The sequence below is a fragment of the Notothenia coriiceps genome, unplaced genomic scaffold (assembly GCF_000735185.1).
Source record: "Notothenia coriiceps isolate Sejong01 unplaced genomic scaffold, NC01 NC01_scaffold00018252, whole genome shotgun sequence".
NCBI classification, from domain to species: Eukaryota; Metazoa; Chordata; class Actinopteri; order Perciformes; family Nototheniidae; genus Notothenia; species Notothenia coriiceps.
The window spans coordinates 67,504-78,958 of record NW_011350953.1 but is presented as its reverse complement, the minus strand read 5'-3'; the positions used below and the strand labels follow the sequence as shown (position 1 = coordinate 78,958).

Here is an 11,455-nt window from a genome sequence, read left to right as displayed (position 1 = left end):
TGTGTGCATGTATATCCTCTGTGTTAATGCATGTATAACCTCCCTGTGTGTGCAAACACCATGGGGAAAGAAATGTCGATGAATAAAGTATGTCTTCTTCTTCAACATAAAAAATACCACACCATAAAAATACTAAATTTTAAGTGAGACTTAATGTCTAACCTAATTTTCACACGATAAATAAATACTAGGTAGGGTAAGACACAGTATCATTGTTGGATTCAGATTGATCCTGATTTTTGAATGTATTTTATCTTAATATTTCTCAAAATAATACCCTTCACAAAAAAAAAAACAAAGACACAATATTTGAATGATACTGGTAACTTTGCAGTATCAGATCATTAATGCAAAACATACATTTTCTCACTTAAGGTTAAGCCACACAGACTTCTTAACGCCTGAGCTTGCAGTTATTTTCTTTTTTTATGTCTTGTATATATTTAAATTGCATTGTTAAGGAACCTGTGACCCAAGTCTTTCATATCATATTTACAGGACATTTGTATATGACATTAAACCTTTTGAATCTTTTGAATCCTTGATTTGTATCACAGCAGTATAAAGATATCAAAACTAGCTCTGAGTACTTCCTCCATCAGTGCTGTTGCAATGGTTAACTGTATGTCTGTCTTCCTGTCTGTCCTCCAGGCTTTACCCACAAAACCAAGGCTCTGCAGTGTGAGAACTTGGCCATCTTAAACGAGGTCAGTAAAACAAACGTCCCTCATCTGATGCAAGGAGCAGGCTAACTTTTTCTTGGCTTAAAGAAATCACAAAGATTTCAGTCAATAGCTAAATATCACATCCATACAGGATTGTGTTTTTGTATATGATCTGACGCTCTTCACCAGAATGAGAGCGTTGCTGTTCTGAGAAACAGAGGAGTCTATTTCTACATGGTTTAACTAACTGGTTACTTTAAATGCATGAGGTTATTTTACAATGGACATTCGACAGACTGTCAGAAATCAGAGGACGGTTAGCTCACATCATAGGGTTTCAGTTAGGGACTAGGGAAATTACCTATTATATTTCACAAAACCAACGTCATTTCAATGCCTTTGCCTTTGAATTTAGCCTGCCAGGCTTTGAAGGATCCCAGCTTCTTTGTTCTGCAGCTGGTTTGTGGTCTCTGAGAGTTTCATGGAGAGACCATCCTCGACCTTGCTGAGATCCAGAATGTCAGTGTCCCTCTGAAGGATCTGCTTCTCCAACAGGTCCACCTTCCTCTGGTATTCTTTCCTCTGGTCGTCAAGAGTTGCCAGCATGGTTAGGTCTGAGGCTCTTTCTATCTTCTCTCAATGCCTGGCCACCATCTCCTGCCTGCTCTGGTGCTGAGTGAACTCCATCTTCTCCTCCTTGAGAGGAGAGATTTCTGTCTGACTCAGACCTTTGCTGTCTATCAGACTTTTGCCGTTTTTAATCCATTACCGTCCATTCATTTAAAGAGATTATTTAGAGTCTTATACTTTCAGTAAATAAGCAGTAGATAGAAAACCATAACAGTATTGCCGACCAACAACTTTTACATCCAAGGTGTGTGTGCGTGTGTGTGTGTGTGTGTGTGTGTGTGTGTGTGTGTGTGTGTGTGTGTGTGTGTACAGTGTGTACAGTGTGCAGTGTGTGTATGTGTGTGCTTACATGGGGGATCTGCGCTATAGAAGCTGCTCTTTGTCTGCTCTGTAATGAATGGCAGCAGGAGGAGGTTCACTCAGGAGGAGCAGTGAGGTAACTGGTGTGTGTGTGTGTGTGTGTGTGTGTGTGTGTGTGTGTGTGTGTGTGTGTGTGTGTGTGTGTGTGTGTGTGTGTGTGTGTGTATATTAAGCAGAAAAGGTGATGTGTTCGCGGTAATGATGGAGCATGTATCTGCATATGTTGTTAATGAGGAGCAGTCCTGATACATTGAACAGAGAGGAGGTGCGATTAGTGGAGTATTTAGGGAGGAAAGTGGAGCTGTTTCTCATTTAAGAGGAGGGGGTTATCAGGAAGTAGCTGCACAAAGTGAGGAGTACACAGAGTGTCACTGAGGAGCAGGAGGAGCACTGCTGGAGAGGAGGAGGTGCATTTATGTATTCTATTGTTATCCTTTACACCTCATTGGAAGTGTTAGACTGATAGGCATTTATCATGTAACATATTTGTTGCACACTCTGTCACATTGTACGCCTATCTTTTTGTCACAGTGTTTGTAAAAAAATATAGATTTTCCAGATTTTTATTGTAATTGATGTTCTTGACTTTTGCCCATTTTTGTATTATTATGTTTACGGCACTACACACCGAAGCAAACCTGACAATACACCTTATCCAGATTTTAAAGAAAAACGAGTAAACCCGATTATAATCTATACTCTAAAGAAATAAATGGCTTGTTAGGAAATATAAAGACGTGTTTATTAATGAACCATAATGTATGTCATTCCCCCTATATTACATATGTTTGACTATAATACCATTATACGGTATATCCTCTGTCTGCAGGAGTAATACTTGTAAAAAACACGCAACTGTAAAAACTTAGATCTGCTCACAGCTGCATTATTAGTCTGCTCAGCAGTGATTATCAGGGTGAGTTGTATTAATACTTGTTGACGAGGAGGTGTAGTTAAGAGGTTGTTTCTTACTGAAGAGGAGGTGAACCACAGGAGGAGGAGGAAGCACTGTGTATCGGTTATAATGAGACAGAAATACATTTAAAAAATGCGTTATTTGATGGAAGTTCTGAAAATATGTTTTCACGCAATCACAGTTTCTTAAAACATCTTATTTTAAAGATTATTTAAGTTAATTGTATCCCTTTGAGGAACATTTTCCATCGTTTAACACAAATGTGGACTTAAATCGTGCAATCTTACACAAAAAGGACGGCATCGGAGATAAACACTAACATAACAAACATTGTTTTTGACCGACAGCATGTATCTGACAATCGTTAAAAGACTATATGCGAAAGTCAAGGAGCTCTAAATTGTAATTGTTTGGGTCCCTTAGGTTGAGAGTTATGCTCATGAGACTAAAACAGTCTGTCTTTTTTGTTTATCTTGTATTTTTCTTACATAAAATAAGTATATAAATGAGATCTGGAAATTGCCAAAGTAAGTTAATCAGCTGCAAGTTCATTCATTGTGTTTTACGGGCTTTTACTTTGAAGGTGTGAAAGAGTTTAGAGGTGGAATCACAAAGTCAGATCGCAGCTACAAACACAGCCGGCGTGTTTCAGGGCGGGAAGGTGGAGACGAGTTAATGTTTATCCTGCAGATTACTGAACACACGGCAGAGCCAACACGAGAGAGAACAAACAAACAACAACAAACGATCTGAAGATGTGAGACGCAGAGAGAAAGACACTGAGGAAACTCAACTATTGTATGAATGAAAAATGAAGAAATAATGATATCTGGCACTAATGATATGGAAATAATAAAGACACCGTTGAACACTTAATTCATTAATTCAAAGTGATTAATTCAAAGTAATTGCTCAATTAATCCGGAGAGGGCTCAGCAGGTCAGCTGTGAAAAACAATTAAAATATATAAAGTGTGCGTCTAATAATAAGCTCGTAATCAGTACAGAATATTTAGTTTGATTTAAAAGGAAATGTGCAAATTAGTCGCACAATTGTAATATCATATTGTCTGTTTAATAAGTGTAAAATAAATAGTTCAACAGCCCTAGTGATGTTAAGCATTTGTACCGCTAGTGAAGAAGTGTTTTTATTACCTAAATGATAGTTAATCCTCTGTACGGTGGCCTTTTTGGGACATCTCAGGTTGTTCGCTGACGAGCAGGTTCACCAAAAGATTGTGTTCCTTTTCCAGCTTCTACACCTGCAGTAATAAGACAAAAAGAAACCTTACTTTTGTCGAAGCTTGTGCAAAATGTAAAAGCCACATTGCAAATTCACTTGATCTGTAGTGACAGCAGGAACAAACATTTGTCGCTGAGAGGCTGAAGTCGGGCCCGGTGCCAGAGTCAACACAATAAGACTGGAAAATGAAGTCTGATATGCAAAATGCGTTGAACAAAAAGCTTACTATAATAAAGATAATAAACAAATACGAAGTAGGCGGAGCTTAGGGGTCCAAGAGGATAATTTGTAGAGCAGGTCGAGACGGATACTACATTTCAGGTCATTCGGATTTACGGTGCGACTATGTACATTTTTCCGAAATGGGATTTTCATAGGTGGCGCTAGCGAGCATTACATGTCAGACGCTTTTATCCAAAGCGACTTACATACTCAATACTGTGGCCAATCCCCTCAGGAGCAATTTGGGGTGAAGTGTCTCAGGGACACAACGACATGCTGACTGTAGTGGGGTTTGAACCTGTGCTCCCCTGATCCGAACGCCAACGTACTACTCACTACACCACAGCATCCCCAGGTTGGACAATTTGAACCCATTGACTCCAGAATGTCTAATTTTTCATCGGTCCTGGCGTCCGTGCAAAATTATACAACTTTTGAAGCATAAGAAAAAAAATGGGTTCTAAGAACGGGAAGAATAGTGAAGAATCATTCCTACAATAACAACAGGTTCCTCGCACTTCGTTGGGTCCTAGCACTCTCGCGCTCGGGCCCTAATAAACACATTTGAACTTGCACACAATTCTACTTTCTGAATAAGCTGTGAAAAGGTTGTGGTCAACAAAAAATACAGCGACCCTCTATTCCACTCTTCCACACACACCTTACATAGTGAACAGGTGATTATATTACCCATGTGACCCAACTGATCCAACCCATAATAAAAGGTCGAGAAATAATAAGTAATAATATTATAAACAATCAAAAAACCCCAGTCAGAAATCGATATTTTTTATTATTTTACGTTTAATTTTCTAAATCGTCCCAAATAAGATGTTTGCAGATGTCAACGTTCCTGTATTCTGTGGTTTGTGCATGATAAATCTGCATAAATTGCATTAAATTAAATTCTCAAAGCACTTGTAAAGGGTGAAATTCAGCCCTTTAGCGTCTTGTAAGTAATAGACAGGCATTTGGTTCGGCACCTTTCAACACATATGGGCCTCATTCAGTCCACACTCAGTTATCGTGATATCATCAGCGTCTTTAGAGAGTTGGTGGAAACTAAAAGCACATTGATAATTAAGAGGGGTCATGCTCAGACTTTGCACGAAACCAGACAGCAGTGAATGATATGTGTGTTTCTTGTGCTCGGCGTTCAATCAGGCCATCTTGTTCTACAGTTTGAAAGGGTGCGTTTCATTTCATATTTATATTTTATTTAATATTAATTTCCAGGCACACTTTATGTAAATAATATCCTGCTCTTTCTTACTCTCTAATGCTGGTTTATTTCTATTTCTATTTTGAGATGTTTCTATTTTAGAATTGTTTATTCTTCTACTCTTTTAATTTTGTGAGCATGTGCAATGCCTTGTTTTGTTTTATGCTGCTGCAACAAAACAATTTCCCAAATGTTGATTAATACAAATACATCTTCTCTTATCTTTGAAAACACCAACACCTCGGCCTGAAACCACAGGTCTCTTCTACATCAACATGTGTCCCCTCTTCTTCATGTCTCTTCTACATCAACATGTGTCCCCTCTTCTTCATGTCTCTTCTACATCAACATGTGTCCCCTCTTCTTCATGTCTCTTCTACATCAACATGTGTCCCCTCTTCTTCATGTCTCTTCTACATCAACATGTGTCCCCTCTTCTTCATGTCTCTTCTACATCAACATGTGTCCCCTCTTCTTCATGTCTCTTCTACATCAACATGTGTCCCCTCTTCTTCATGTCTCTTCTACGTCAACATGTGTCCCCTCTTCATCATGTCTCTTCTACATCAACATGTGTCCCGATAATAAACAAATACGAAGTAGGCGGAGCTTAGGGGTCNGCCTCCTCTTCGTCAGGAGCCTCCTCTTCATCAGGTGCCTCTTCATCAGACCCCTCCTCTTCATCAGAAGCCTCCTCTTCGTCAGGAGCCTCCTCTTCGCCATGAGCCTCTTTTTCGTCAGACCCCTCCTCTTCATCAGACCCCTCCTCTTCATCAGGAGCCTCTTCATCAGACCCCTCCTCTTCGTGAGGAGCCTCCTCATCATCAGGTGCCTCCTCTTCATCAGACCCCTCCTCTTCATCAGACCCCTCCTCTTCATCAAGTTCCTCCTCTTCATCAGACCCCTCCTCTTCATCAGACCCCTCTGCTGAGTGCCCCACGCCTTGCCAGACACAGGCAGAGCTACAAATCTGCCCTCTCTTATGATGATGAGGAAGAGGAGGAGGAAGAGGAGGAGGTCCAGGTGAGGCGGGGTTCAGCAGGAGGAGCGTGGCCCCCCAACTATCCTCTCGGAGACCTGGGGAAGGCCTTCTCCGCCTCCTCGCCCTGCGTCATAGATCCACAGACCTCTCCTTCTATATCCTCCTCTTCCTCTTCCTCTTATGCATCGGAAAGGAAGCTCCCGAAGATTTACGTCCAGGGTGTGGAGGAGGAAAGGCCGGGAGGACAGGGGCCAAACCCTGGGTCTGTTCCAGGGGAAGGGTCCTCCACCAGACGGAGCCTCCCTTTAGAGGCGGAGCACTTCACCCCATCCTCTGACAGAGATACGGGGGCGGTGCCTCGCCGTGATGGACCCAAATACGCTTACCCTGTCCTCCTGGGGCCCGATCAGAGCGGAGGTCAGAGGCCCTCCTCCAGCCACAGCAGCATCTTCTCCCCCTCCTCTGACCCAGAGTTCTCCAGCAACAACTGGCCGCCGTCGGGCTCCTCCAGGGGGTCCGGGTGGAACAGCAGCTGTGAAGAGCTACAGGCAAAACCAGGTCAGAATCAGGATTACTTTATTTGTCCCACATTATTACAACAGCAGAAGTATAGTGTGGATAAACTAAGAGAATAGACTTGCATATAAAAAAGTGTGCACACATTATTAATAATACAAACAAAGCAGATACGTTAACAAGTACTGTAGCAGTGTATTCTTTGACCATATACAAATTAAAGAGGGAGCTGGTGCTGTTTACGGATTGTAAATTAATTGAAAGACAATAAAGCCTGAATTGCACGAGGGCTTATTGCACTTTCAGGTACGACTGAACTCTGTGTAAAGATTAAAAGGTGAAGTCTAGTGGTTATCTTTATTTCCCCTTATTTACATCACCTCTGTAACCAAGCGTCATCGTCCGGGTTTGAAAAGTGAGTCAGTGCTTTAAATCTTCACACTTTTTAATAGCCAGCAGATATGATCAGGTTTGGGCTTTTAAATGATAGTTCACAAACCAATGTAAGGTCATGGTCACTGCATCCACGTCTTATTATGAAAGCCTGATACATAGTCTTCCTCTGTGCCAATAGTTCCATTGTTGTCCAAAGAACCCCATCATGAAGCCACACTGTTACCTTCTTAAACCATACACCCCAGTCTAACAAAGCATTGATTCAAAACAACATTACCCAGCTGTTGAATCCAAGCATTTCAAATTCTTCCAATGCTACATTTCTGTGTGTTTCTTGTATATGTACTGAAATGTGTAAGTCTGTTCTGTTCCTAAAATATATATGTTTTGTATGGATACCATAATATGTAAAAGCTTCCATTGACTAGATTTCAGAGCTACTTGGTGAGGTCCCAGTTCACCTCCTGCCCTGCCGTGGTGCCCTTGAGCAAGGCACCGGACACCCCCCCTTCCCTACGTTCATCAGTATTATAATCAAAAAGAGAAATATGAACGTTAGTTTTTACTGAAATGATCAAATAAAGTCAACATTTCACAGTGTTTACTGAGCTGTGTGGAGTTTGTTCAACGTTTAAAAGATGTTTGAATGGTGATATACACAGTGATAGGTGTTAAGGACTAACGTTTATAATAAATACATTTGTATTGATTTTAAGATATTTTCATAGTTCATACAATCATAAGTATTGGGATCATTTGTATTAATGTGGACCGGAGGGAGAGGGTGACGAGCATAAGTTTCACTTTCCTTTTTTATTTCAATTCCAATTTTGGTCATGAAGAATATGTTTCTCTGTTGTCCACGTTCATAAAGCATAAAACAACAGCATCAGAGCACGGTGCAGAGTCTCTAGATGAGTCCCTCGTTCTTATTAAACATCCATGTTGTGGTCCGCTATAGAAAACTGTAGTTTCCATAGTTTCCCACAGCAGCAGACGCACATTTATGACGTCCGCTGGCGCATCACAAACACGTTGGATAGTGAAAGTGCATTCGGATTCTCTAAAGTACCGCAGTCTCTTCTCCTAAGTCCTTTTGAATTCTCCTATCCACTCTCCCTTAACCCCGTGACGTTTCACTCAGAGGTCAAGGAATAGACGATAGGGTTAGAACTTAGGAGCTGATTTTTAAACTATCCGAACGCAACCCTAGACTCCTGGTACTAGGATGGGTTAAAAGCAGAGAACAAATGTCACTGTGTGCTGTGTGCTCTGCATGTGTGACCATTACAGAGGGGTTTCATCCCTCCGATTCTATCTATCTATCTATGTCAAAGATGTTAATGTCATATGCACAATAGCTACAGTCTAGTTGTTGGCAATACAAATCTCCTATAAGACATTTATTCAGTGCATGTGACACATGTTTAACATTGGTTTTGTTTTAAATCTGCTGTGTCAGCAGGTGCGGTTAGGGGCGGGTCTAAAATCCAGGAAGTACTCCACCGAGCCCAGGGGCAAAAACTGGAGTCGCAACATGCCGACAGCCATTTCCATGACCACCAGGAACCAACCGGTTATTTGCCACCATTCCATCACTTAAACGACAATCTCCATGACGACCACAACTCTACAGTTGGTGTGGTGCCCTGGCATCTTTCCACAGGTCAGAGCTGGAGTCTGTTGGACTTAATTAAAGACTGTTTTTTACATATGACATCTTACACACAACATGTCATTTAGGATAATAGATTGCCCTTTAAACCTTTTAGTTAATGTATCTTTGTACGTATAAGAAAAGTGCAGAAGAGGGATTTTCTGAAAGTGTAAAGTGAAACATATGTTGATGTCATACTGTGGTATCTAGCTTCTTTAAAGAGGATCTATTCTGTTCATTTTTGTATTTTATTTCTCTACTGTGACTTGTTTACATGCTTTAATGTTCAAAAAGCTCTTTCAGTGCTGCGGCACCTCTTTTCACCCTCTGTCTGAAACCAGAAACCATCAGTCTGCTCTGATTGGTTAGCTGGCCGGCTCTGTTGGGATTGGTCAACCGCTTAGAGATGTACCGCCCCTTAGCCTATCACGTACGATGTGTTGGAGCGCTAACCAATAGAAGCGCCAGTGTTAAATAGTGATGTGATTATGTAACAAAAGTCAACAAAGGAGTCCAATGGAGGCGTTTCAGGCAGTGATATGCATCCTGTATATCACACTAGGATAGGTAGAACCCTAAAACAACAGAACAGGGCCTCTTTAAGTGAAGGGTCTGAGTACTTCCTCCCCCTCTGCTCGCAGGAGATCTCTACGACGACCGAGAAGACGCAGAGTCCAGCGAAGGCTCCGCCTCCTCGCAGCCGCGGCGGGGGGGCGCTCGGCGAATCAGCAGCCAGCTGAGGAGCAGGATGTGCCGCAGCCTGGGAGCCGACCTGGACCAGATCCTGCAGGAGGAGGCGCGTGCGGGGGGGGGGAGCGAGGCGGCCCGTCTGAACCGCCTCCACCTGATCTCCTCGTCTCTCAGCCTGCGATACGACCTGTCCACCTCCTCCCTGTCGTCCTGCTCCCCCCCCCAGCTGCCACAGCCTGGCAGACCTGGGGGAGGTCAGAGGGGGGAGGAGGAGCTCCACCTGCACCCCCGCCTCCAACACCAATGACCAGGAAGGGCCCACTAGACAGGTGAGACTGATGGACATTGTATTCGGGATTGTGGGAAACAGATTGACAATAAAGTTGACTTTGACTTGACTAGATATTGTCTTACCTTTAAGTCATCGAAATATTGCATAAGTGTCCTTATCTGGTTTTACATGCTGACAGTAAAGTAATGTCATCTTCAGTAAGATTGACAACTAGCAACAAAGGCTCTTTACTTTGTCTTGGTCAACAAATGGGAAACAATAACATTTGACATGTTCCTCGTACGTGTGAACCTACCTGGTAATAAACCTGTTTCTGATTCCCGTAAAGAACATTTTATTAAGTGTATGTTTGCCCCTGTCCTCAGTCCCTGGTTCCTCTGGAGCCCAAGGAGCACGCCTGGCTGGTGAAGGGCGCGGCGGGGGCCTGGCCCGACATCTACACCCTCTTCAGAGAGGACTCGTCGCTGCTCAACAGGCAGGACTTCATCTCCGGCTTCACCGTGCTGCACTGGATCGCAAAGCACGGCGAACACAGAGTCCTGAACACCTTATGGTACGATGCTCACTGTTAGCTAGTTCGCTCTGACGGTTTTCTTTTTAAACTTTGTTTATTGGGTTTTTTCAACAGCATACAGTTTATCTATCAGAGCATGTGTCAAAAGCAGGTAAACAAATCTTCACTTTATAGAAAAATAGTTAGAGTAACAATGTAAATACTGCTTAACACCACCAGGGCAAATACAATCAGACAGACAGAAGACAAACAGACATACAAAAACAGGCAAACAATAATAAATAAATAAATAGAAAACCAATCAGCTAAAACAAAAATGTCGCTCGGATGGTTTTCTGAAGTCAATCTTTAAGATATGGTTTGCAGCCTAAGGGTCAAAAGGTCTGTTGCTTGCTACAATTATGTGTTATTACCCGAGCTAAATATATCATTATTTGTCAAAATGTCATCAGATAAGACCAAGATATTCACAAACCCATGATTGTGATCTCTAAGGAGTAACCACCAAGCAAAGATTTTCACTTGTACACAAGAAATATCTAAATCAAAGAATGTCGAGAAGTTTACTGATCACATTCCTGCTCCCTTAAGGCGAATCACATGGGTCAAATATTTTAAACTCCACTGTGTTTGGACACAAAAGGGAGTGAACTTTAGAGGCAGTGACGTCAATAGTAAGATATAAGCTGCTAAATATTTACATGTTTTACTTAATTGTGTGAAGTCGACACAAATTTACGTCAAAACTGACAAAACACATCCGTGACTGCACCATCTTCATTCAAACCAGAAATCAAAACTCACCTTTTCAGAACGGATTTCAATCTCTAGTTGTTGTTTTGTTTTATGTATTTTAAGTGTGTTGTTTTCATTAATTTTAGCATGCGAAGTGTCCTTGAAAACCATGAAAAGCACTCTATAAATACAATGAATTATTATTATTATTATTATTATTATTAAAATGCTCTTGAAGAATATCTATTCTCCAACAAAGGAAAATATACTTTAAATATATTTTCTGCAATGAGAAACTGATATTCTATGCTTCTGATTTTCCTTTCAGTAAATATTGCTATATTTAATTGTATTAATTATTTTTAATGTTATTATAGTTTTCTTTTAACAGTTCTCTATCTGTTTTTTTTTCTTTT

General features: G+C 41.4%; 1 protein-coding gene across 1 annotated transcript; it reads left to right on the top strand.

Moving 5' to 3' along the window:
• Window positions 1-1,692: 1,692 nt before the first annotated feature.
• On the top strand, window positions 1,693-10,248 carry LOC104950963 (altered inheritance of mitochondria protein 3-like). The gene is made up of 5 exons (XM_010777588.1): window positions 1,693-1,731; window positions 5,861-6,797; window positions 8,617-8,817; window positions 9,450-9,827; window positions 10,156-10,248. The coding sequence occupies exons 1-4, from the start codon at window positions 1,693-1,695 to the stop codon at window positions 9,803-9,805; spliced, it is 1,533 nt and encodes a 510-aa protein (XP_010775890.1). The 3' UTR covers window positions 9,806-9,827; window positions 10,156-10,248.
• Window positions 10,249-11,455: the final 1,207 nt, after the last annotated feature.